Here is a 27,926-nt window from a genome sequence, read left to right as displayed (position 1 = left end):
GTGCGAGCGGGAGATGGGGAGATGGAGGATCCGGGCGGCAGGTCCCGGAGGGCTGGGAGAGCTCGGTCCCGGACCTCGCGGAGGAGCACCGCGCCGGCTAGAGCGCCGTGTCGGCCGCGGGGTCCTGCGCAGGCCCCTCGCGGGAGTAGAACTCTTCGATCACGCTCTGCGGGATGCGCTTCAGCATCTCCTTGGGGAAGATGCGCAGCAGCTTCCAGCCCAGGTCCAGAGATTCGAACACCGAGCGGTTCTCGTAGGAACCTGGGGGCCGAGCGGGAATGTCAGGGGGTGGGTGGGGCGGCTGGGAGGAAGGCGGGGCGGGGACGCGCGGCTCACCCTGGTTGATGAAGTTCCTCTCGAACTTCTGCAGGAATTCCAGGTAGAGCAGGTCTTCGGAGGTGAGCGCTTCCTCCCCAACCACGGCCTTCATGGCCTGCACGTCCTTCCCGATGGCGTAGCAGGCGTACTGAGGGAGGGGGACGGGGACAGAGGGGACCGGTGGGGCCATCGGAGGGGCTGATCGGGAAGCGGGTGCCCCCTTCTCCCACCCCCTCGCCCAGGCTGTGCTAGCGAGCTCCTTTGAGTAGTTTCGTCAGAATCGGGTCCACACGGGACTCATCTCCAGCTTCTGAAAACCCGACCCTCTCCTCACCAACTGGTTAGAGACGTCGCCGTGGTCCTTCCTCGTCATGCCCTCCCCAATGGCGGATTTCATCAGCCTTGACAGGGACGGGAGCACGTTGATGGGCGGGTAGATCTGGAGCGGGGGAGGAGCGTGGTGGACAGCCGGCCCCAAGCTGTGCTGTCCCGGCCTTTGGCTCGTCATCCCCACCCTCGCCCCGTGCCTGGTTCTGGGGAGACTCCTAGAAGAATCTGGGAAGAGGTGAGGGATCCCGCTCCCCTCTCTTTATTTCCCACGGGTTCTAGGGCTTGAAGTCTCCACGTGGTAGCCTTAGGCAGGACTGTAGATGGGGTGAACATTAGTGAAAGACTATTTCAAACCATTTGATTATGTGGACAAAGCAGATTGATGTTTCTTAGCGGTAAAGAAAGAATCTGCTGTTCGAGGGTAAAGTTGTAGCTTTCTTTTTCTATTTTCTGGCAGTATGGGGATGTTCAAGTCACGGTTTTATATTTGCTAGGCAGGCACTCTACCACTTGAGCCACATGTTAATCCTTTTTGTTTTAATCTTCCAGATACAGTCTCAAGAGACTGTTAGCTCTGGTTAGCTCTTACTTAATCTTACATATGCTTCCCAAGTAGCTAGGATTACAAATGTGGATCACCATGCTTGATGTGTTCTCTTTTTGTTTTGTTTTTGTCAGTTGTGGAACTTGAACTCTAGGCCTGGGTGTTGTCCCTCAGCTCTTCAACTCAAGGTTAGTGCTCTACTACTTGAGCCACAGTGCCACTTTCGTTTTGCTGGTGGTTAATTGAAGAGTCACTTTCCTGCCCAGGCTGGCTTTGAACTGTGATCCTCAGATCTCAGCCTCCTGAGTAGCTAGGATTACAGGCCAGAACCATCAGCGCCCACTTTGGTGTGTTCTTTGAAAGAAAGGGGTACTTGCTAACTTCCCCACCCCCTCCACCCCAGACTGTCCTGTCCTCAATCTGCAATCTTCCTAAATCCTCTTTCCACTTTTTCCTCCAGGCTATACTCAAACCACAATCCTCCTACGTCTTTTTCCTGTATAACTGGGATTAGAGGTGTGAGCCTCTGCATCTTGCCCCTGAGTACAACCTTTAGCCCTTTTAGACCTGTGTGTGTGTGCCAATCCTGGAGTTTGAACTCAAGGCCTGAGTGTGTCCCTGAACTTTTGTGCACAAGGATAGCACTCAGGGGCTGGGAAGGTGGCTCAGTGGCACTTGCCTTGCATGCCTGAGGCCCTGGGTTCGATTCCTCAGCACCACATAAGCAAAAAGAAAAAAAGCCGGAAGTGGCACTGTGGCTCAAGTGCGCTAGCCTTTTGCTGAAGAGCTGAGGGACAGCGCCCAGGCCCAGAGTTCAGGCCCCACGACCGGACCCAAAAAAAAAAAAAAAAAGGATAGCACTCTACCACTTGAGCCACAGCTCCATGTCCAGCTTTCATGACTGGCTGGCTTCAAATCTTGATCCTCAGATCTCAGCCTCCTAAATAGCTAGGGTTACAGGTGTGTGCCACCTTGCCTGGCATGGGATCAATATTTTCTAGCCCTGTGGCCCTTTATTCACAATTTACTTGTTTTAGCCATTGGTTTCTGCTCACCAAAGCAAATAACTGGAAAAGGAAGGGAAATGTTGTTATTTAGTATCTACTAATTAGCAGCAGATGTTTCTTGTCTGCTAGTTTAGTTTATTTTCCACAATGTATTGGTGAGCATTCCCTTGTCATCAAAGAACAATTCTAGGCCCAGAGAAATGAGATTGTTTTCTCAGGGTCCCATGACAGATGGGCTGGATTCTACCCAGCTGTAATCAGTTTTCCTAAGTGCATATTGCCCCTCTGCACTGTATTTGTAGAAGAGAACAGAAGCGGGAGGGAGGGAGCAGTACCTGCCGGTTATATAACTGTCTGTCCACGTAGATCTGTCCTTCTGTGATGAAGCCTGTCAAGTCTGGGATGGGGTGGGTGATATCTACAAGAAAATGCACTGGTCTTAATGAGGATGGGTCTAGGTTTCTGCCCACTTAGGATCATTAGGATTTTAGCCCTCTTGTGAGGGGGGGGGTTGTGTGTGTGTGTGAAAAAGGGGCAAAGCTACTGTGCAGCCTCACAAAACAGCATGTCCTCTCCCTTTCTCTCTCATTCCCTCTCCCTCCCCTCACATCTGGGTGAGAAAGGGAAGGAAGATTCTGGAGGTTGGGGGCTGCAAGAAGGCTACCATCATTGGGCATGGTGAGGATGGGTATCTGTGTGATGGATCCTCCTCGGCCCTCCACGCGGCCTGCTCTCTCATAGATGGTCGCCAGGTCTGTGTACATGTATCCTGGGAAGCCTCTGCGGCCGGGCACCTCCTCTCTGGCAGCTGAGACCTGCAATACCCATGGGCATTGAGAGTAAGACAGGAGATCAGAGGTAGAGACTGGGAAGGGGGAGAAGGATGTCTGGAGTGGAGGGATGGAGAGGAACAGCAGGGTGCAGTAGGTGAGCTCCCTTCTTCTTCAGGGTAACCCCTGGATTGTGATGGCTAGGAAGACAACAATGGACCTGACACTGTCAGCCAGCTCACCTCCCGCAAGGCTTCTGCGTAGGAACTCATGTCCGTCAAGATGACCAGCACGTGCTTCTCACACTGGTAGGCAAGGAATTCGGCAGTGGTTAGTGCCAGGCGTGGGGTGATGATCCGCTCAATCCTGGAGGCAAGGCATGGCCAAAATTTAGAGATCTTGGAGGTCTAGGCCTGGAGCCCCCATGTAGGCCCAGGGAGAGTGCAAGGTGAACTGGGAAACTGGTTCACATATAGCAACAAGGTATGGAGAACTTGGGCCCTTGCCTCCAAGCCCCAGGTCTGGGCCATTTTCCAGGGAGCAGGTACTTGCTAGCAAATCTGATTCCCCTTGCTACTACCTCTCCAACATACAGAGGGGATCAGAGCCAAGGCCAGCATGGGAGTTTCTTAAGAGGGCCAGATTTATTTCATGATGAGAGTAGCCTTGTCAGATGGGGTGGGAGAAAGTGAAGGACTCTAATGTGTTACCCTCATGAGTGGCCTGGGGCAGAAGCACCTGCTCTAGTACCCTCTTAGCCCAGGGCACCCTGAGTTTGGGTCCCTCTTTGTCTTCTCTCGGATCCCAGCGCACACTCGTGTACCCTTCCCATCTGAAGCACCTATGAGCACCCTTCTTTTGACTCAGCCACTCTCAATCCCTAGACTTGCTTGGGCTTTTGGTTCCCATCCTTGGTAGGAACCAAATCTTGGCCTCTACAATTGTATTACTTAGTTTTTGCAGCAGCCTCAATACTGAGGATAGTTTATTGGAATTAATTTTGCACCTGATACCCAGATCTTCAACTCCTACTAAGTTTTCAAAACAGTGATTTCTCTAAGGAAACAGCAAAGCGGTGACTTTCTGGGAGTGGCCCTAGGATGGTGGGGTCCTGCCTTAGAACAGTGGCTGCATGTAGGTTGTGGGAGGAACAGAGGCACCACAGGTGGCAGGAAAGGCCATGCTCTGGCTGCCTGTGTCTCTCAGTGGGCTTTCTTTAGCCCTTCCCAGGCCTCATCCCCCTGTGCCCCTCCAACCCCCCATCTGTACAACCACAATGTTTTCTCCTAAGTCTGGCTTATGGTTGTGGTACTGGGTCACCCTGAGCCTTTGGACTTTGAGTCTTGGAAGGAGAGAGGGCTTACTCCCTGAGGGCAGTCTGGGCATGGGGAGGGCTCACGTGGGGTCATTGGCCAAGTTCAGAAAGAGACAGACGTTTCCCATGGTTCCATTCTGCTCAAAGTCTGACTTGAAGAACCTGGCTGTCTCCATGTTCACCTGCGCACACAGCAGAGAGGGTTAGAAGCAGTACCCTGCAGCCTGAGGGCAAGCCTAGCCCCGCCCAGCTCTCCTCAAAGCCTGTGGATTGACTGGCTAACAGTTGCTGGGGTTAATAGTCACTGGGTGACTCAGGCTTGATCAGGTCCTCTAGAGAAGGTAGACTTTTTCATCTTGAGTTCTACTCAGTGGCATCACTGCCCCCTTCTTTGATGAACTGCTTTCCCTACAACTCTCTGTCTTCCCCCAAAGGCCCTCTGAGAGCCCCTCCCTGCAGCTGTCTTGTCTCCCTAGGATCCATGGTTTCCTCCTTCAGACCACACTGGGCCTTATCATATGGCTGTCATAGCCTTTGGGATGCCTTGTGTGACCAAACTGATTTGGTCATGCTCTTGCTCTTATCTCTATCACCAGACTTGCCTGGAGTTTGATGGATTGTCACCTAGAAGCAGGACTGTGTCTCCCCCCACTCTGATCAGGTGGTGCCAGGGTCTGGGATCAAGATAGGCCTGCCTGATCACAGCTTCCAGAACTTGCAGGTCCTCTCAGCCTCCTTACCCCCATAGCTGCAAAGACAATGGCGAAGTTGTCCTCATGATAATCAAGCACTGCCTTGGATTTCTTCACCAGCCCAGCCTGGCGGCAGATCTGGGCAGCAATCTGTGGCAGAATGGGTCAGGAGAGAGGCCATGAGAGCAAAGCCCAGAGCACTACAGAACACCAGTGAGAATGGACAGAAATCTCCAGTCTATCCTCCCTCCACTGCCCCAAGCCCTTGGGTGTCCAAACTCAGAGAGGTTAAGGGGCTTCCTTGGGCTCTACAGCCTTTCTTGGGGAGATGGGGTGGCCTGTTCTATGCCTACTAAATGTCTGAAGGTGCCCATCACTAGGAGCAGGGCAGAGGAATGAATGGTCCCCAAGAACAAATTCCTGAGTATGGTTTTGAGTAAGTTGGCTCAGGGCAGTTAAGCCTTTGAGACCCGCACCTCCCACAGCCTGCTGTGATTCTGTGTGTAGAGTTGCTCCGGGCCTGCAGTAGGAGGGCTTGCAGACCTCATGTACCAAACCAGGATATGTGTGTGGATGTGTGGAAGGATGGAGGCACTTAGCCATCTGGTCACAAACACCATTTTGAGAGTGAGCTGGGGCACACTCAGACGTGGTGGGGAAAGACTGACTAGAAACCTTGACACATCAGCTACTCTAAGAAGCTGCTGTTCCTGCCTGGTGCAGTGAGCAGCACAAGAACTAGCAGGGAGAGGCTGCAGCCCATCTGGCAGCGCTTTTGACACTAGGGGATACTTAGGTGTTGTCTTGAGCCAGTGAGTTACCCACTCACTTAAGGCAGTTGGAAGTCCTGCTGTGGAGCAGTGACACTTGCTGTATGCCAGGTCTTAAGTAGTCCTGAAGCCCTGAACTTCCAGGGGATGCCTGCTGGTCTGGATGCTGGTGATTCCCACTTCCTGTTCTCAATAGGAACCCAGCTTGTTGGCTCAGCAGCCTAGGCCTTCACTTTGTCCTTGCGCCTTGGTTATACCCCACAAGCTCACCTCATTGTGAGGGAGCCCTGCTGCAGAGAAGATGGGGATCTTCTGACCACGTGCAATGCTGTTCATGACATCAATGGGAGAGAGGCCTGTCTGAATCATCTCCTCTGGGTAGATGCGGTCATGGGGATTGATGGGCTGGCCTAAAAAGGAGCAACCATGGATGCTCAGGGGTTGTAGCCCTTCCCTTCCTTCCCCACCCATGCCCCATCTCCAGAGAACTTTCTGCCATGGTAGAACTGTGCTCTGTCTGCACCACGTTGCATAGCCCTAGCCATGTGGCTATTGCCATATGAAATGTGGCTTCCAAATGAAGCCTTCTTTCCTATTGGTTTAAGTTTAAACAGCGACAGGACCTGTGCTACCTTGGACAGAGCCGCTTTAGAGTTTGGAAGCTGGTGGTGGGAACTCAGGCTGACGGTTCCTTGGGCTAAGACAGTTTTCTCTTCATACCCCAGACCCTTGTGTGGGGTTCAGAAGACCCAAGGGTGACTCAAAGACCACTTCTCTGAGCTGTTGTGTGCTCTGTGCTCTCGCATCAACTTCCTGATGGCTTGGGCAAGCTACAGGCAACCACAGGGCTCTGTCAGTCCCTCCATAGACTGAGAGGTGGGAGTTGGACTGAGAGGAAGAACTTCAGGATGTCTCAGAGCCTGGGTGGGGCTTTTGCTGCTGCTGCAAACCATGTCAGCCTTAGCTTTCATGGTGGCACAGGAACTAAAGGTGGGCAGGGATGTCTTGGGAGCACATGCAGAACACTGCGCAATGCAGTGACATTTTACAGGGGTGAGACGTGGCATGCTGAGGGCAGTGTTCAGCTTCAGTGGTAGATCTAGCGACAGAGAAGCCTTTGCTTCTCGGACATTATACTGTATCTATTTGTTTGATCAGCCAGCCCAAAGGCCATCACTGGTCAGTCATTCTGACTTGTGTAGGTAGAACTCCCAAGGGTAGAATGACAGAGATGATGGGGGGGGGAGGGTTGGAGACTAAGTCCTATAATCCATCCAGAGCCTCCCCTCACTCACCATTGATGTCCAGAAATTCCTCCGCCATGACCACTGGCCCTTTGTCAATGGGTTTGCCAGAGCCATTGAAAACTCGACCTGAGAGTGAGAGGGGGTGTAGAATGTGTTCAGGGCCAGCCCTGGGTCTCTCACAGATCTCATCTCCTGCATCACCACCAGGATCCTCTCACCAACATCCCATTGTGTCCCCACCTCCTCAGAGTCTGTCCCAGGAAGATGACTATAGGAACTGTCACCCTGAGAGTCCTCATGTTTCTCATGGAGACCTTTATGGGCAAGGTCTTGGTCTAGGACTCTGATTCTAGTAGGAGGATTCTAGGGCTGCAAAGAGGGAACTATCAGGCAAGGTGGGTCTTGAAATAAATTTTTGGGATATGCACAATTCAGTCTAACCTCAAATAAGGTACCTGCTGTATCTGTAGTTTATTGAACTTGCTTTGCTCATTGAATATTTTCTGTATGGCACGCCCTGAGCTGGCGTTGGGAACCAAAGAGAGAAGATATCACCTGTGGCCTCAAATTGCACACAGGTAAGACAGGCATGCAAACAAGCAATACAATGTGGTACGTAAAGGGCCGAGAGGGCTCTGCCCAGCATGTCCCTCACCCAGCATGTCCTCTGACACTGGAGTCCGTAAGATGTCCCCTGTGAATTCACAAGTTGTCTTCTGGGCATCAATTCCAGAGGTCCCTTCAAACACCTAGAGGACAAGATATAGTTCCTCTGATAAAGGCTTGCTGGAGAGATTGATCTCCACTCCAGGCATTATTTGTGCCCAGGTTTGGGCAGGCCAACAGGGAGGTAGTTAATTTCTTGCTTGTAAGAGAGTGTGGTAATTTTGTGAGCTCATTTGTGTATTCACTCGGCCAACAGAGCTCCGTGACACCACCTACCTGAACAATGGCTTTGGTCCCAGCCACCTCAAGCACTTGGCCACTCCTCTGAGTCCCATCCGGGAGGGTGAAGTTCACAATCTCTGCATACTGTGCAAACTGACAGGGAAAGAGAGAAGTCCAGGATGGTAGTAAGACCAGAGGCAAAGCCCAAGCCACCTCCTCCATTCTTTCTTGATCCAGTTGCAAGTTACTATCTGTGTTCTTGTGCCTGGACACTTTTAGAAATAAACTTGAAGGGCTGGGATGGGGACATTTGGATCCTGCTTAGGAGGGAGTATAACAAGGCATTTAGAGTCAAAGACCAGGTTAAAATGTGAGCTCTTTTACTTAGCTGTGTGGTCTTGCACGAATTGCTTAGTGATTTGTAGCAACTCATTAAGTATTTAAGCCATTAATTCATGAGACTTAGTTTTCTCATCCTTAAAATGAGGGTAAGAAGAAAATCTACTACACAGGGCTACTGTAGTCAAGAAGTGAGATAATATAGATGAATCTGTTAGCATGGCACCTTATAAAAACTTAATAAAATAGAATAGCTGTTGTGGGCACCCAGGTCTTCTGGAAGGCCCAGTGCTTCTGTTGGTTAATGGGAAGTACACTGAAAAAATGCTTTCCTTTGTTCAAACTCCAAGAGAAAGACTCCCTGCTCTCTGATATCTCTATGTAGGGACTCTTCTCAGCCATGGGGTTGGTATTGATTCACGTCAGGAAATTAGGGAAAAGAAAAAAAAACAGATGAATATCCAGAATACGCAAAGAACTCTTACAGCCAGATAAAAGGTTTGAGGATGATTGATAGACATTTCTTCAAAGAAGATATATGAATGATCAATAGACATCTGATAAGATACTCAGTATTATTAGACATTAAGAAAATAAAAATGGACAGGCACCAGTGTCACATGCTTGTTATTCTAGCTACTCAGGAGGCAGAGCTCTGAGGATTGCAATTCAAAGCCAGCCAAGGCAGGAAAGTCCATGAGACTCTCTATCTCCAACTAACCACCAAAAAAGTTGGAAGTAGAGTTGTAGCTACAGTGGTAGAGTGCTAGCCTTGAGGGGAAAAAATCTAAGGGACAGTGCCAAGGCTCCAAGTTCAAGTCCCAGGACCACAACACACACACACACACACACACACACACACACACACACACACACACATGCACGCGTACACACAAAAATACATGTACATGAATGGGCACAGCATGGTCATAGTAGCAAAGAACTGGAAACAAGCCAGGTGCTGTTGGCTCATGCCTGTATACCTGAAGATCATGTTTCCAAGTCAGCCTGGGTAGCAAACTCCCTGAGACTCTTATCTCCAAAAATTTACTCAGACAAGATTGGGCGCATTCATTGGCCGTAGACAACTCAGAAAAAGCCAGAAGGGGCACTGGGGCTCAAGTAGTAGAGTGCTTGCCTTGAGCAAAAGAAACTCAGGTCAGGGACAGCTCCCAGGACCAAAGTTGAAACCCCAGGACTGGAAAAAAGAAAAAGTGGAAACAATCAAATTAGCTGCCAGCTGATGAATGCATACATAAAATGTAATATTCACTTGAAAAGTGTGACATTTATGGTATGTGAATTGTAACTAAATTTAAAATCCCATCAGGCTGTCACTTGAAGACCAGGTAGGCAGGTAAGACTTCTCCCTGGGAAACCCCTAAACTCTATCGTCTATAGCCACACCTAAGGAAAGCTATAAAAAATACTAATTCCTCACTTCTGAGTTGGTTCTTTGAAAAGTCTAATAAAATATACAAATAGACAACATAAGAAAACAATGAAAGCCATGAATAAAATAACTGTTGGAGCTGTACTGATATATTGAAGAGACAATAAAATGAATTATAAATAACTTTATACTGCATATAGAATTTAGATGAAATGAGTAAAGTTTTAGGATGATATGACTCAAGCTAAAACCAATGAAAAATTAATAGAAAGTCAGAGTGATTATATAGTTCAAAGATATAGAATAAATAGGTTAAAATTCACCCCCACAGAAAAGTGCCAGTCTCACATAGCTCTACAAGTGAATTCTAGCAATCCAGGGGGAAATAATTTGAAATCTACTTAAGCTCTTCAAAACCCCAGAAGAAAAGGTTAATTCATTTTATGAGGCAAGCATAACCTTATACCCAAATAAAATAGTTATAGATGGGGCTGGGAAGGTAGCTCAGTGGTAGAGCGCCTGCCTTGCATGCCTGAGGCCCTGGGTTCGATACCTCAGCACCACATAAGCAAAAAAGAAAAAAGCTGGAAGTGGCGCGGTGGCTCAAGTGGTAGAGCACTAGCCTTGAGCTGAAGAGCTGAGGGACAGCGCCCAGGCCCACAGTTCGGGCCCCACGACCGGACCCAAAAAAAAAAATAGTTATAGAGAAATTATAGGTAGTTTCACTCATGAATATGGATGTAGAAATCCCACATTAAATATTAGCAAGCCAAATTCAGTAATGTGTAAAAAAGATTGTTAAAAACCCAAATAATAAAATTAAAAAAATTTTGTATATCACCTTTATAATAACAATTAAAAATGCAGACATTAAGAAGATGTCACGTTTTTCTATTTTTGAGTCTGTGACTCAAAACTCAGAATTAACTTTTTTTTTTTTTTTTGGGTCCGGTCATGGGGCCTGAACCCTGGGCCTGGGCACTGTCCCTCAGCTCTTCAGCTCAAGGCTAGCGCTCTACCACTTGAGCCACCGCGCCACTTCCAGCTTTTTTCTTTTTGCTTATGTGGTGCTGAGGACTTGAACCCAGGGCCTCATGCATGCAAGGCAAGCGCTCTACCACTGAGCCACCTTCCCAGCCTCCAGAATTAACTTTTTTAAAAAGGAACTGAAAATACAACCATGAACATTGGCAAATGCATAAAGACCTTACAGGACAAGAAAAAAGGACACAAATAGACAGTAAAAAATACCAAATTGAAACTGTTAAAGGAATTCAAGGTTAATCTAATATTTGAAAAATCTATTGATATAGTTCAACTTTTTTTAGTTCAACTTACTAATAGAGCAAGGGATCCAAGCTATGACCATTTCAAAAAATTTTTGGAAGAAGTTAAAAATTATCTATAATTATATAAAAAGATCAAAATTATTCTTTGAAAACAAAGAACAAAAGGGAAATTTCTTTTTCTTTTTCTTTTAAAGGTGATATACAGAAGGGTTACCGTTACCTAAGTCAGGCAATGAGTACATTTCTTTTTGAAGAGTGTCATGCCCTCCCTCTTTTTCGCCCAGTTTTTTTCCCTCCCTTTCCTCTCCCCATCAAGTTTTATAGTTCATTTCTAACATAGTATCTAATGAGAATCACCACCGAATTAGTTCACCCTTTATCCCCCCATTTCTCTATTTCCCGTTCCCCTCCTAAAAGAGAAATTCCTTAATCACCAAGTGAGTATCCTTAAGAAGCCTACAGATACTTTTTCAAAAAAAATATGCATGAACACACACACACACACACACACACACACTTTTTTTGTTGGTCATGGGGTCTGAACTCTGGGCCTGGATGCTGTCCCTCAGCTCTTCAGCTCAAGGCTAGCGCTCTACCACTTGAGCCACAGCACCACTTCCAGCTTTTTCTGCTTATGTGATGCTGAAGAATCGAACCCAAGGCTTCATGCATGTAAGTCAAGCACTCTACCACTGAGCCACCTTCCCAGCCTTGAACATATATTTTTCAATATGAATATGAAATATCCTATTCAATGACATGATGTATAAAACCTTCTCTTTAAAATTAGGAGGCAAACAAGAATACCTGTCATCACTGTTCGATAAAGCACAGCACTGGACAATAAAAGGAATCAATATTAAAAGGAAATAAAACCATCATTTACAGGAAAAATAGATGAAAGTGGAGATCATGATGCTAAGAGAAGTAAGCCAGTCCCATGGAGAGAAGGATTGCATGTTTTCTCTATTATGTAGGATATGGGGGTGGGGGCAGGGGAAAGGCAAGGACAGAATGGTAAAAGAAAGGCTATTAGGGATGTAAAAAGAGTAAGGGAAAAGTCAGAGGGTGGATAAAAATATAATAGAGGGATGGATATAATCAAAGTAAATTATATGCACATATGAAAATGTTATAATGAAATTTCCCTTTGTAAAATTAACATTAAGAAAAACTCATTTGGTAAAAAAGCAAAACAAGGGCTGGGAAGGTGGCTCAGTGGTACAGCGCTTGCCTTGCATGCATGAGGCCCTGGATTCAATTCCTCAGCACCACATAAGCAAAAAGAAAAAAGCCGGAAGTGGCACTGTGGCTCAAGTGGTAGAGCGCTAGCCTTGAGCTGAAGAGCTGAGGGACAGCGCCCAGGCCCAGACTTCAGGTCCACGATTTGACCCAAAAAACAAAACAAAACAAAACAAAAAAAACCTATGTGCTTAAAAGCTCTGCAATGCCCAAGTCAAAAAAGAGAGTACTCTACAAAAACCAGAGACTAATTTCTCTTACAAATATGGCTGCAGAAATTCTTTTTTGTTTTTTTTTTCAGGTAAGGGGTAGGTTTATTCAGTAGACCTGCTGGGACCAGGCAAGGTTGGCACTCCACGCGGCTGGCAAAAGGCCTGGGAAAGAGAGTGTTAGGTTTTTAAAAAGAGGTAGCCGAGTAAGAACAGCACCACGCACGATGGCCCTCCATGCGGCTGGGAGAGGCCTGGGAAAGAGCTGAGAAAGAGCTAGAAAAGAGAAGAGAGAGCTGGGAAAGAGAAGAGAAGGAAAGCGCTGAGAAAGAGCTAGAAAAGAGCAGAGAGTGGCTGCAGAAATTCGATTTGTTCATCTAATCAGGCTGCAAACATGTGAATAAGTAGAGTTTGTTTCAATAATGTAAGGCTGGAACAATCATCATCAGGAAATTTGTCAACATTTGACATAATTTATAATAATAAGGAGTTGGTCAACAAAAATGCTCAACAATAATAAGGGGTTGGTCCACAACAACAACAAAAACCCTGGAATAGAAGAATCCCTTCATATGAATAGAAGCAGAAATGCTTTTGATAACATTTCCAAAGCAGCTGTGACTAATATAGTTCTATGCCAAACAAGAACAAGAAGCAACTGCCTGAACACTGTTTATCAAAACCAGCATCAGCATCCGTATACATGGGGAAATGATAAAGCCCTTTTTATTTCTGCCATACATCAGAAATACAGATATATATATGTCACTATTGTTAGTATTGTTTTAGAAGTCTTAATTTATGCAATAAGAAAAAGTATTTGAATATGCCAATAAACTTAAGTGGAAATATTCTATGTTAAGGAATAGCAATGGAAGAGGCTATATTATTTGAAAAATCAAATAAAAGCTATAGGAAAGCATTCATAAATCATAGAAAAATATTGATGATCAAGTACAACCCATAACTCTAGGTTAAATCCTGTTCTGGAGGGGAAAATGCTGTGAAGACCTTATTAGGAATTAGAATATGGGCAGTAGATAAGAGTATTGTATCAAGGGGCTAGGAAGGTGGCTCAGTGGTAGAGCGCATGCCTTGCATGCCAGAGGCCCTGGGTTCGATACCTCAGCACCACATAAGCAAAAAAAAAAAAGCCGGAAGTGGCGCTGTGGCTCAAGTGGTAGAGCGCTATCCTTGAGCTGAAGAGCTGAGGGACAGCGCCCAGGCCCAGAATTCAGGCCCCATGACCGGACCCCCCCCCCAAAGAGTATTGTATCACTTGTAAATTCCTGAAGTTAGTAACTCTATTATGGCTGTGTAAGAGTATAGCTTTGTTCTTTGGAATACATGTTGGGGGCATAATTTACATGTGAGAGATTCAGAAAAATATATGTATTTATATACATACACAGAGCAAGTGGTAAAACAAAGGGGATAAAAAGTTAACAATTGTATATGTGGATGGTCCTGATACTGTTTTTATTTTTGCATAAAGCAGAAGTAATTGGGGCTAAAGGTGTGGCTCAGTGGCAGACCAGTTGCCTAGCACGTGTGATGCCCTGGGTTTGATGTTAGATCTCAAATACCACAAACAAAACAAATAAAAATCCAAAATTGTCTCAAAATAAAAGCATGTTGATGTAAAAAAGACATACCTCTTTTATTTGTAGATGAGATTGTAAATCTAGAAACATTGAAAATAGCTCTGCTTAAAACCACACACACAAATACACACACACACACAGATTTGAGAATTCTGAATGCATTATAAATATATAAAAATCAGTTGTTTTCCCCCTATTCCAATCATAATCTTTAGGAGAGGTAATAGAGAAAAATATAGTTTCCAATATTTTATAGATCTCATATTTTATGGGGCCCAAGCCTATAAGATATATGGTAATAAATATAACAAAGAAAGACATACAAAAGAGAATAAAGAATAAAGTCTTATTGAAGAGCATAAAACAAGTTGTACAAAATGGGGAACAATATTTCCTTCCAAGGCAGAATGGCTTATTATCATAAAGACATGAATTCTTTCAAAAGTGTATAAATACACCCTCCATAGATTACTATTTCTTTTGGAATATAATAAAATGATCTTTAAGTCCATATAATGTCTGAGAATAGCCAAAAACAGATATGGAAAAGATCAGAAATAGAGATTTTGCCTGATTAAATAATAAAACTATCTAATTTTTTAAAAAAGCAGTATTTTTGAAGGTAGACAATGGACTAGTGGAACAGATGAGAGAGCTCAGGAACAAAACTCAGATTTTACATGCTATGGTAACTCACAGTGGAAAAAGAATCTATTGCATAAATATACCAACACAACTGGGTTTCAAGATAATTATATCATAAACACAAGTATACCAGAGCTATATAAAATCCATAAATGTAAAGCCAAGGCAGATTCTAAAATTTCTGTAAGAGCTTTCCCTCTTTCCTGTTTTTCCCCTGAACAAGCTAGTTGGCAGATGAGAAGTGTCTCTAAAGAATTTGAATCCACAACACACAAAAAGTACAACTAGACATTTGAGAGAACTGTATGCCAAAGACACATAAAGAGTCAGATATGGAGGATGAAAAGGAACCCCACAACTCAGAATATAAGCGTCCATATGTGGAAAAATTTCAAGGAGAATGAAGAGAAATATGAATGTAAAGAGATAATCATCTTCATTAGTCATCAGGGGAATTTAAATGAAGTCAGAACTCACATTCATATAGTTGATGTGCAACATTACAGGAGAGAATATATTCAGAGTGGGAAGAAGTATTCTCAGCAGTGGATGAGAATATTCTCATGAGTGGATGAGTTACTGCAACCCCCCAGCCCCCGCTTTTTTTTTGTCGATCGTGGGCCTGAACTCTGGGCCTGGGCACTGTCCCTCAGCTCTTCAGCTCAAGGCTAGCAATCTACCACTTGAGCCACAGCACAACTTCTGGCTTTTTTTTTCTGCTTATGTGCTTGAATCCAGGGCCTCATGCATGCAAGGCAAATACTCTATCACTGAGCACCTTCCCAGCCAACTGCAACCCTTCTGAGCAAGAAAGCTTCTCCAAATTATCTATCTATCTATCTATCATCTATCTATCTATCTATCTAGTTGGGATGAAATCTACAGCTTTGTGTATGGTAAGCATACATTCTATCTCTGAAATACCTCTCCAGACACTTTTTTTGGTGGTGGTTGTATTGGGTTTGAATTCAAGGCATTATGTTTGATAGACTGGCACTCTACCAGAGCCATGCCTCCAGCCCTGCCTTTTGCTAGTTAATTGGATATAGAGTCTCAAAGCTCTACCTGTGCTGGCTTCAAACCTTGGTCATTCAGGTCTCAGCTTTCTGAGTAGCTAGGTTTACAGACACAGCCCACTGATATCCAGCTCCCACATCTAAATTTGTTTGTTTTATTTATTTATTTTCAGTTCTGGAGTTTGAACTCAAGGCCTCTCAGTTGCTTAGCTTGCTTGCTCAGCTTAAGCCACTTTTTTTATACCACTTAAGCCACACATCCAAACTGGTTTTTTGCTTATTAATTGGAGATAACAGTCTCTCTATGTGGTCCAGCAATTCTGCTTTGTAAGATCTCTCTTCTAGTAATAAAAATCCACTTAAAAGGGATATACTTCATATCATTGCTATTTCTAGTAGCAAAATCTGCTGAGACTACTGAATAAACCACAGTACACCTGTGCTTTAACCCACGATGTTACTACCTAAGAAAATGATCAACAATGTGTGTCTAGGGACCAGCACCAATGTGTACCCTGCACATGTGTGTTCACCTATATTAAGCCCATTCAGCAGAGATCATGTTATCTCAGGGGCTTAGGTTAAGTTCTAGGGACAGGTGATTAAATATGTTTGTTCTGTATCCCACTAGTTACCAGGAATGTGTATTATTTTGTAATTGCAATGTAGGTAGCTATCCTCATCATTTCTATCATTATAGCCTGTGGTATCCAAAGACTAGGGGAAAGGGTAGATGGCCCAGTTCCCCAAGAAAATGTCTCCAGAGTAAAGACCACTCTCCTAAAGCACTCCTGCTGGATTAAACCTAAGATCCCTCATCTGCAGCTCTGACTTTACTGATGCCAGCTCCAGTTTGGGTCCCTCTTGTCCTAGGAAGAAGCAATCAGGAAGATGTCCTAACTACCTGCAGTCCCTACAGGGTTAATGTCTGTAAGAGGAGACCCGCACCCTGGAATCGGGCTCCTAGGCATGGCAAATACCTAGCCTTCTTGGGTTTTCAACCACAAGGGGGAGCCCAAGAGCAATGATAGTAAGAATTGGGAGAATGAGTTCTCTGTTGTGGGCCTGTGCTCTATCTGAAGCAGCCAGTGGTTTCTTCATTTATCATCCCACTGCATGTGAATGTGGGCTATTAACTTTAGGAGGAAAATGTCTGGATTACATAGGCCAGAGTGAGCTCAAAAGAAATCAGAGAGTGGGTTCAATAAAATTAAGTAGTGGTGTGAGACCAAGTGCAAATCTCTGTGTGGGTAGAAAGAAGGGTAATGTATGGTGTGTCCCTGAAGGAGGATGTCAGAGAAAATGAACTTTTAATTTTGACAGTATTGGGTGTGAACTTAGGGCCTTGACCTAACAAGTGCCCTATTACTTGAGCCATGCCCTCAACCTGGAATAGGCTAAATAGCCTATAAGAAGAACTATCTATCCTAACAATCCCTGCCATCTAGAATCCTTTAGGAAGAGAAAGTCAAGCTCTCTCTTTCTCTCTTTCTCTCTCTCTCTCTCTCTCTCTCTGTAGGAGAAATATTGTTCATTGCTAGTTATAGCAGTGACACAGGGGGACAATTCCTATAGCAATTGTGGGCTTATACACCAAGAAGTCCCATTACCGAGGTATACATGGAGTAAGCTTGATCCTACCAGCTCTCACTGTTGGCTACTCTTACTAGATTTCAGGGAGAGGAGATGATTCAGTGCAAGCCATCGCCTCTGCTAGAGGAAAAGAATGACTTCTCCATCAGCCAGGACATAGGCAGGGAGGCTGCTGGGTCCTTGTGGAGGACAAGGAATTTCTGAGCAAACCTGCCAAGACTGAGTTGAGGCCAAGGCCTCATCTACCTACAAGACAAGGTCTTCTTAGAAATTACCTTCCAGGCTGATGTACAGTCCCTTGAAAGCAATCTGAGATATTTGGGATTAAATCTGGTGGATAAGATGGGTACTTAGTCCACGTTTCAACAAGGACCAGTTTAAATAGTGGAACACAGGAGATGGAAGATCATCTATATCAGTGGTTCTCAACATGTGGTCTGCAGACCAGTGGCAGCAACACCTGTGGATTTGTTGCTCTTTGGCTCTACCCCAGACATGCTGCATCAGAACTTTGGGTGGAGCCAAGCCTGCATATTAGTAAGCCCTTCTGGGGATTCTGACAGGTGTGTTTAAGTTTGAAAACTAATGCTTTCATGAAATCTCTCCAGCCTACCCCAAGCAGTTGGATGCCTAACCTCCAGATCCCTCTTTAATGCTTGCTAGTAACTGCTGTGTGAGCTTGAGAGACTATGGGCATATAAGAATGTGTTAGTATGAGTGTGTGTGTGTGTGTGTGTGTGTGTGTGTGTGTGTGTGTGTAGAAATGTGTGGGCTTCTAAGAATATGTGTATGTGAATTTGTTATGTGTATGAATGAGCATGTTATGTGTACTTTTGTGAGCTCAGGGCTGGGATGTGGCTACCTCATGACTTAAGAGGGTTAATCCTATGCTTTTGGGAGTCACAACCCCTAGAAAATCAGATGACTCTAGAAAATCTCCTCCAAATGTATTAGTTTGACTCCAAAATTAGTCTTTTGTTGTGATTTATTTAGATGAGTTTGAGAATGTTGGTTATCTTGCCTCTGACAGCAATATCCTATTTATATTCAAAAAAGTCATTTGTAATGCTGTTCATAAATAGGTACTCACTAAATATTGGTTAAATTGCTCAACAGTTTGTTTTCTTCAGTATAATCTGAAAGAATAAAACATGTCCACAGTAAATAAAATGTTAGTTTGCATGTGATTCAAGAGCCTTACTCTCTTGGTGAAGAACTTCTGATTGACAATTTTTTTTTCTCTAACATGATTTAATTTTCCATTTGAAACAAGAATAAATTTCCCGTGTAATTCAATGTGGACAGAAGGTGGCACTGGAGAGGTAGAATTGTAACGATTTGCAGGACCTCTGGAAGAGGGGGAGCAGCGGAGAGGGGTGCAGAAGAGTTTAGAGGTTCCTAATACATAGGAATAATAATATCTTAGGAGATGGAAATATTACCTACTCTGATCTGATTATTTTTAATTCTAAACATGTGTTGAATTATAATACTACCACCCACAAATAAGTTCATACTGTATACGCCAATTTTAAAAAGCCAAATGTTGAATCTCATATAAGAACAAAATTGGGAGCTGACAGCTTACACCTATAACAGGAGGCTGAAATACAAAGGATCAAGGTTGAACTCACCTCAGGCAGGGAAGGGACTCCATCTCCAAAGTCAGGACTATAGGCATGGCTCAACTGGTAGAGTGCCAGCTGAGCAAGCAAGTAAGCTGAGCAAGAACGAGGCCTCTGAATTCTAATGCCAGTACCACCAAAACCAAACCACCAACTTCTTGTCTTTTTTAATAGTAATAATTAATTACAATACCTATTATGACAATTTGGATCTAAAAATCAAATTGTGTTGTGTTCCTTGTCATAATTTAAATAATAAAAATATTAAAAATAAACAAAAACAAAACTCAAGAGGCCTGATTCTTCAGGGCTGGGTGTGGAGCTACATGCCTAGAAGTTCTGCTACTGGGGAGGCATGGATAGGAAGATGGGGAGAATAGAGGAGGACAAAAGTCAAACAAGAGGTCTGAGGCTGAGCCCCGATGAAGACCTTATCTGGGGGAAAATAGGAAAAAAAGACACTAGGGATAAAACAAGGGCTTAGGTAAATGCTAGAACACTTGCCTGGCAAGTGTGGGTGGTGAGTGAGAGAGCCCCATTACCAGCAGGGGAAAAAAAGTCTGACTCCTTGACCCCAGTATGCCCTCAAATTATTATCTACCACAATTCCTTCTATGACATCTCTTACACTATTGAGCCAAACAATAGTGTCCATCTAAATTGGGAATCTATGTTCTAGTGATAACGTTTTGCTATGATCTATATCAAGAAAAGCTAATATTCATTCATTATTCAACCATTCATTCATCTCAAGTCATTCACCTTCCTTTAAACTAATGTAAACTCAGGACCTATTATGATTTAGATGTTCATTAAAAACCTGGTCTTTTGGGTCCTGGAACTAAGGATTAAATAAAATGCAGTGCCCAATAGGAGGACACAATGTAGGGAGCAGAGAAGAGACTTGTGACAAGCTCATGACCCACAGCCTCAAATGTTTATTGTCAATAAGGCTACAGAAAGTGGAGAGGAGGAAGGCTGATGCCCACGAGGCTAAGGGAGGCATCCAGGGGAAGGGGAGCTCTCAGTCCCAAGGATAAGTCAGAGATAGAACAGGGTTAGGGTGGCCTAGAAGGCAGCGGGGAAAATAAGTGCTAAAGTCCAGGGGCATCATGAGGCAGCTGTAGGCAGAGACAGGTGGATTTCTAAATAGAAAGAGAGAGTGGAGACCACAAGAGGAGGCCTGTGAGAAGGGGCTGGAGGTGAAGAAGTCCAAGAGCTCAGGTCTGAATGCCGCAGGTGGAGAGAGGATGGGAGGGCCCAAGATTGAGACGCACTGGCCAGTGCCATGGCAAGTATTGCTGAGAGAGATGGAACTGGTGAAACGTGGGCACTGGCAGAATGGGTTCCAGGATGAGAGAGTTCAAGAGTGGCACCAGTTCTGGTTTGCTGGGGATGAGGTGGGAGGTCTGGGTTTGGGAATCAGTTGACTGAAGAAGAAAAGCAGTGTGCTGAAGATCACTTTGACCTCTGCCAGGCCCCTAATCACTCCACTTCACTGGGAATCCTGCTGGTGTCTGCCAGTCTTTGCAGTTCCCGAGGGTGGGGAGGGTAGCCTCTATCCCACTGGCCCTCACTTCCCACCCAAAGGGCTGGCTCTGACACTGAGACGGTCCAAAGGCCACCAAGCTCCTGAGAAGTAGACCAGCCTTAGCCTCTTCTTGCCGGCAAGAGCCCAGCTGTCAAGGAAGTCAGGCACAAGTAATACCCTCTAAATGAGGCACAATTAGACCAGGTTAGCCCACCCATCAGGGAAGAAGCACATTTCCCAAGACCCAGAACTATTGATCTACAATGATGTGTGTGTATGTGTGTGTGTGCAGCTTGAACTTAGGGCCTGGGCACTGTCCCTTAGTGTTTGTGCTCAAGGCTAATGCTCTACTGCTTCAATTACATCTCCACTTCAGACTTTTTGATGGTTAATTGGAGATAAGAGTCTCAGACTTTCCTGCCTAGGCTGGCTTTGAACCACAATCCTCAAATCTCATTATCCTGAATAAGATTATAGGCATGAGCTGCCAGTGCCTGGCTATTTGTGGTTTTTACAGGCCTTCACCATCCACAGAATCAGAAAGGGGAAACTTTGGTTACCTGGGGGCATAGGCAGGGCAGGAGAATTTTGAAGTGGAAGATGAGAATGGGGCCAGGAAGATCGAGACAGTCCTTGTGGGCTACCTAGGGGAAGGCAGTTAGGAGAAATCCTATGAGGAGTGGGGGTCTTGGAATTCAGCCTTAGTACTAGGAAAGTGGCTCAAGAGTCTTACCTTGACCTGGTCCAGCACCACCAGAGGCCCATTGACACTGCACACGGTCCTGTAGGCTGGAGGATTGGAACGGTAATGAGGGTCTCACCTATTACATACACCCCTCCCAGTTCTGACTCCAGAGCACATGTGCACGCGCACACATACACACACACACACACACACACACACACACACCAGAGAGAGAAAGAGAGAGAGAGAGAGGTATCCTCTGCCATTTGCCATTCCTCCCTCTACCCACCCCTACCTCCTCCCTAGTTTGGGCCATCAGGGTCATTAGCTGTGACAGGGCCAGTCACCATTGCTGTAAGGGTCATGCCCCTGCCTGCAGGGCCCCTGCTGCCTCTGGACACCTGCAGGAGGCTGGGGGAGGGTGGGCAAGGGCAGAGGCCTCCTCAGAGACCTCCCTAGCCCTGCTGAGGCCCTTTTCCTCTTCATGTGGTTTCCCCTTTGGCCTCAGCACATCCCCCACCCTCCACCCCACCAAGGCCTCTCTGACTTATATTTCCTAAAAGCTTGTTGGTTTCAGATGTGGCCAAGTCCCTCTTCTGCCCCTCTCCAGATCCTCCTTCCCCCCTGTGCACTCATCAGGTACCATAGGGGATGAATACACCAACAGGGCCTCTGTTGTCACCACCAGGCCCTGGTCAGGCAGTGGTGAGGAGGCTCCCAGACTCCCTGGCTCACTGGGTTTTCCCGGTAAGGAGAAGAGAAGGGAGGGAGTGAAAAGGAAGGAGGAAGAAATGTCCACAGATCCAGTGCCTGGAGAGATGCACAAATGAGAATGAGCTCAGCTTACAGTGTTGGATTAGCTTAGATATCAAGAAACATTGCTCTGTGAGAGGCAGCCATAGGTTGGCAGCCAAGAAGCCTAGCTCTGGTTCTGCCAGGGACTAGCTGAGAGAATTGGCATGGCCCTTAGCCTGTAGCATTGGGATCCCCTAGTCTTTCCCTGGGGGTTTGTAGCTTACCAACAATACAACTAAGACAATGGAATTTACAAAGGGGAGATGGGCAGGGTACTGGGAGGAGCTGGGTCCTTCTACAGATGTAACACCACAGAAGGAAGGGAAGGAAAATGAGCACTAGCCTGGCCCAGGGTCAGCTTATGGTAGAGATGGAGCTGGGTCCCCATCTTGGCTTCCCATGAGCCCATACTGGTTCAATAGCTCTCTCATTCTTCTGCTTCTGAGCATACCTGGCCCCAAGCCACTCTGTCCCAACAGGAACTCACACCCTTCTTGGCCAGGACCTCTGCAGCCCAACCCCTTACTTTTGTCTGATCTAAGCTTCTTTTACAGGATGTGGAACATGAAGCCAGACTAGGAAAGATGACCCCTGCACAGAGCTTTATGAGGACTGACAAGTGTGAGGACTGTTTGCAAAATTCAGGGCCCAAGGAGAGCATGGGGAGATGTTCCTTGCCTGAGTATCTCACTACAGACCCAGTACTCACAGCCTCCCTCTCCCCTTCCTCTGGATTCCCAGGGAGGCGGCCCCACCTTTGTCTTAGGCAAGTCCGTCCCCTGCATCAAAGTCTTTCCCACTCAGGGTTCTTATATCCCTTATCCTCCAAAACCTCTTAGCTGGCTTTAGAGACCAGACCTTTTGGCTGGTCTCTAACAATTTTCTTCTCTTCCCCACCTCCTACCCTAGTCTCAACCCCTTCCACTCTTGGCTTCCAAGGCCTGCTTTCTTTCTAGGCCACCATTGTCAGCCAATGGATTCATCCAAGGTGGCCCTGACATGCCACTTGAGGCTGGGTGCATTTTTCTCTTCTGGGGAGGCCTCTCTCCTCCTCAGGCTCCATGGAAGACACCCCCCCTCCATATCCCTCTGTAACATCCTACAGTTTCTATTTTCTCACTTCTCTTTCCCTCCTGGGATCTGCTTTCCTTCTTCCCTCCTCCTCTCTTCCTGTCTTCAGGCACTTTGCTCAAATCTATTGCATGAAATAAAAGTGATAAATCGAATTTGGAGCTTTCAATCTGAAAAAAATAGCAGAAGGTGCTAAGAAGAGAAAGAACAGGAAGACTGAGAGATGGGCCTGGGACAAGACTAGGTGCTCCAGAAAGAAACTTGGAGGGAAAGGCCATTCTAGAGCTCCCTGCTTCAGGAGAGTTCTCCATGCAGAGCGAGGGTGCTGGGGTCAGGGGACAGGAAACAGAGAGAGCAGCTCAGAGGTGAAAGGACCTCTCATTTGGTGCACGGCCTATGACACACACAGGCTGGCTTCAGTGCTGGAAGACGTCAAGAGATCTGCTGTGGAGCTTACCGTCATACCTGCCTCCCAGAACACAGCACCAGCTGTGTTCTGTGGAAAGCATTCAAGAAACACTTGTGGGAAGACTTACGGAAGGCATTGGCTGATTCCCTCTGTTAACTTCACTAAATCCCATCAGAATCCGTGGCCCCCTCCTTCCTGGCCCCCAAACCAAATGAGGATCCCGTTGGCCAGCCTAGGGAGCCACACTGCTAGTTCTTGCCTACTCTGTGACAGAGAGGTGGGAGAGATGAAGATCATGCATAGTGCTAGGGGAGGTGGCAGGCCCTGGTAGACCTCCGGTGTGGCGGCGTGGCTGACAGAGACTGGGCATCCCCAAGTCTCAAGGTGGGGAGGGGGGAATCACCAGGCTCCATCTATTCCCTCCTGCCTACATACATGGTATTTTGATCAAATTGCCTGGATTTTGAAGATTCTGCAGGTGAGCCTGGCACAGAGAGAATCAGAAGCAGGATTAGGTTAGCACAGGAGAGACCTGCATGTTTTAAAGCATCACAAAGAGCTGGTATTTTGCAGGCCTCATGGAGAAAACTCCAGCCAGAGGAGAAGAAAGGGGAGGTGGAGGAAGAAAGCAGTGAACCTGGGTAAAAAGACACAGGGTGGGTGGGCCAAAGTGAGGGCCCTGTGGGAGGGGAAGGGGCCCCAGGAAATCACTTCCAATTTCACCGCCAAGGGAGACAGGTCTTTCAACTTTCCCCCTTCACTCATGGCTGCACCTCTACTTCCCAGCCTTTGTCACATGAAATCCCAGTTCACCCAGAGCCCAGCAAGTCTCCCCAGAGGGAGGACAAGGGAGGAGGTGGTGGAGGTTATGGGATTAAAGGATCCACACCCTTTCCTCAGGAGGAAAAGGAGCTGCTCTTTCCTGCAGGAGCCCAAGGGCTGCTGACTGGTGCCTGTGGCCAGGCTCTGCTAAACGCAAGTTAGGATGGGAGGTCGATGCTTCCACCAGCCCAGATCACACAGTGGCCAGCAGGAGGCGCTCTTGTGTGAGCTGCTTTCCCCAGCTTCAGCTGCCCAGTGCCCAGCTCTAGTGAGGACTCAGAGTGGCTGGAAGAGGCCATTGCTCCACAGTCTGGAGCCTTCATTGCAGAAATGCCCCTGTTGGGCTCAGCACTGGACTGTTCACATACATAAGGCCTCATCCCAAACTGTCTCTTGCAGCCTCTCTTCCCTATCCTCTCTCCTAAGACTCCTTAGCACCACAGACTGGTACCCTAGAGGAACAGACACAGTCAGCTAATTGACACAGGTTGATTATTTATCCAACCTAGCTAGACACAGATAGTTCTATTGGTTGTAGAACTCTGACCTGGTGTGTCCATTGCATGGAGAGGCAAACTGAAGCTCCAAAACTTGGCTGATTTCTCCTATGTAATTCAGGGCAGTATCTTGTGGTCTTAAGGAACGATGGTCACTGCCCAGCCCCCAGGATGTCCCCCTTGACCCTAGAGAGGGAAGGGAGGGTGCGGAGCTGTCTGCAGAGAGTTGGGCAAATGACCTGAAGGGCACTCCCTCAATGGGCTTTCTCCAGACTTAGCAGACACTCCTCCCAGCTGCTCTGTCCACCCCCTCTCCATTGTCCTAGCTGACACTTTGGGTTGTGCTTTGGGCTGCTGGCTGGCGAAGCCCTCCCTACCCCCACCTCCGGGCCGCCTTCCCTGTCAAAGACCCAGCAGGGCTCCAGCAAGGCCCACTAATTAGCGCTGGCCCAGCCACACCTGCAGCGTCTGGGAGCAGGCGCCCCTGCGTGAGGCCAGGGTGGGGGTGAGCTGGGGGCAGCAGGTCCTCAACCTCCTCTCAGCTGGAAGGATTAGGGGAAGGAGGGCAGGCACTGGAAGCTGGGGGTCTTCGAATCAGCCCATGATTCTGCTGATGGGGACTGTCCTGGAGCTTCCTCTCCTTTCAGTTTAGGCAACTGGCAGGACAGCAAAGCCAGTGGCATGGGATCCAGCCCCTAGAAAATCTGCCTTGGCTCCCTGCTTCCAACCAGGCTGCCAGTTTCCTCATCTCCCTCAGTCCAGCAACCTTGCTCCAGCCATGAAATGAGGCTCCAAGCACCTTCTCCCAATTGGGCCAATCCCCGGAGGGAACCTCATGGGAACAAAGGGAACCTTTCTTTTCCAGGATGGCTATTTATTGAGCCATCCTCCATTTTAATTCTGTGCTGCTCCTCCTTTCTGGCCACTCCTCTCTCTCAGCCACAGGGGTGACATGGTTCTTCCAGCCTCTGTTAAGATGAGTCCACCTTCTCTGGGAGTAACAGAGTTCTCAAGCTGCTCAGGGCTCACTTCCACCCAAACTAGCCTGGGGCCCTGGGCCCACTGATCCCTCAGCAGGCCTCCTGGGTTCGGTCTCTGGATTTCTCAGCCTCGGGGAGTGTTTAAGACTCCCAGGATGGCAGAGAATATAAGGCAAGAGATCAGAAAGGGACATTAGTCTCCTTTTATGCTGAAGAGTGTAAAATAGTTCTTGGGGAGAGGAGGGTGGGGGGCTCCAGACCCAACCTGGTTCCATGCCTGTCCCACAATTACCTGAGTTGGACAGAGAAGAAGTTACGTGGGGAAGCCAAGGGTAGGTATCCCCAAGGGCTGTGGGGATACTAAGCAAGGGAAGGGCACCGGAGGGGGCAGAGTGTGAAGTCTCGCCCCCTGACCTTTGCTCTGTGGAGGGTACACTCATTGGCCGGGATGGGGACCACATGGAGCCATCACTTGAAGCCTCCATACAAGAGGCCTGCAAATGAGAGGGTTGGGGCCACTCAAACCCCTGCCCTCCGGGCTCCCCCCACCAGTTCCAGCTGGGGTCAGCATCCAGGGAGTTGACTGTAAATAGGAAGCTGGATGGGAAGAACTGGCTGGAGGCTGCTCCTGGCCTGAGCACTCTGCCTGGAGGAAGAGGTGGGCCAGTGAGGTGGTGTAGGCTGGATCCCAGCTAGGGTACATTCCAGAAGAAGGAAGGCAGAACCTGTAGGTCCAGACCACTGCCCCTCCCACCCTATGCCACTCTCCCATGCCCACGGGTGCAACAGCTGGCCTGAAGGGTCAGTTATCATAGGGGTCAGCCTCCCAGCTCCCACTCCAGGCCTGAGCTCTGGATACAATAGGGTCTCCCCAACTCCGTGAGTACTTATTACTGGGACTTGATGACCCCAGAATATTCTTGGTGGGGTGTCCAGACCTCTCCCCCCCCACCCCCGCTGTACAAAATAGGGCCTGTGGCCTGGGTTTCCTTGAAAAACCCAGTCCAACCTTCCCCAATTCCCTCCCCCACACCCCCACACCCGTCTCATTTTTCTCTACTGGAATTTGCTCTGCCTTCCTGTGCCTGTCTCAGTTTCAGCAGAGCTGCACGCACACCCATGTCTTTCCTTCCTTCTGCTTGGGCCAGCTTGCTGGGTGCTCTGTGTTCCCCTCAATGTTCACCCCCCTCTATGGGAGGCAGGAAATAGGAGTGGCTATGTCAGATCCACCCCCTCTCACCCCCAAACCCCATTAGGAGCCTCTGGCTCTGCTTAGCAAGGGCTGGTCGGGCTGGTTTACTCCAGTGAACTGGGCCATCAGAATTAACCAGGCCAGAGTGACCTTGATCAAGGAGACACAGAGGGATACTTCCCCTCCCTTTAGTCTTCTAGACATTGGCATGATTTCTTGGTCTCTGCCCCCAAACATCTGGCCTTGGACCACCCCTGCAGAACAAGTGCAGAAGCAACACACAGGGGGTGCATATAGGTGTACCTACACATTACATTGTAAACATATAGGTGCTCCGACACTTACATACACATACTCTTATCCCAATTTTACACACACCCATACAAGCACCCACATGCACACACATACACACTGCTTAGACATGCAATATTGTCTGACCAGTAGCTCAAATGGACTCCCCTTGAATACACACACACCCAAGCACACTGGACATCCCCCCCCCCCGCTTCACCCTTTGTATATATACTTCCTCTCCCCAAGGGCAGTGCCTGTACCCACTGCTGCCCACAGACATCCTTTCTGTCCTCACATATCACCGGCAGCCATTGGCACACAGGGCACCAAGAACATGCCAAGAACACTCATGTGTTCTTCACTGTCCCACACAGCACCACATTTGATCAGATTCTTCCTCATGTTACGTGTTCTGGTGCATATTCCTCTCACATACGGACACACACACTCATGCACACTCAGAGCATGCACACATACACTCTTTCACTCTATGGAAGTTCATTGAAGCTTTCTCAGCCCAGGCTGAGAGCTCCATCCTTCCAGCTGCTAGGGTGGCTATTGTACAGGTGGTCCCAGAGCCCTCTGGTCACCTCAGGTCTCCTTTTTTTCCTGGGGCAAGAAGTGTGAGTCCCAGCCTCCCACCCCAAGCTCACGGCTGGTCTCTCATACTCACTGATGCGGGGGTGGGTGATGTAGTTGCGAGTGACGGCTTGCGTATGCTCTCGAGCCATGCCTACGTCACAGCTACTGCCAGGGAGGCCCCCTGGCCTGCTGTCTACCTTCGTGGCCATGGCAAGCAGTAGTCTGAGACTCA

At 47.3% G+C, this 27,926-nt stretch overlaps 1 protein-coding gene across 1 annotated transcript; it reads right to left on the bottom strand.

Moving 5' to 3' along the window:
- Atp6v1b1 (ATPase, H+ transporting, lysosomal 56/58kDa, V1 subunit B1) lies at positions 1-27,926 on the bottom strand. Its single transcript, XM_013022561.1, has 14 exons — positions 27,786-27,926; positions 21,101-21,156; positions 7,936-8,034; positions 7,649-7,742; positions 7,042-7,119; positions 6,017-6,156; positions 5,025-5,126; positions 4,369-4,466; positions 3,212-3,335; positions 2,864-3,014; positions 2,535-2,617; positions 653-757; positions 337-466; positions 1-261 (listed from the first exon to the last, which is right to left on the bottom strand). Exons 1-14 carry the CDS (start codon positions 27,901-27,903, stop codon positions 98-100), a joined length of 1,542 nt encoding a protein of 513 aa, XP_012878015.1. The 5' UTR covers positions 27,904-27,926; the 3' UTR covers positions 1-97.

The sequence above is a fragment of the Dipodomys ordii genome, unplaced genomic scaffold (assembly GCF_000151885.1).
Source record: "Dipodomys ordii isolate 6190 unplaced genomic scaffold, Dord_2.0 Scaffold63, whole genome shotgun sequence".
Classification (NCBI taxonomy): Eukaryota; Metazoa; Chordata; class Mammalia; order Rodentia; family Heteromyidae; genus Dipodomys; species Dipodomys ordii.
Note: the sequence above shows the minus strand (reverse complement) of the source record. Positions and strands in the feature narration are given on the sequence as shown.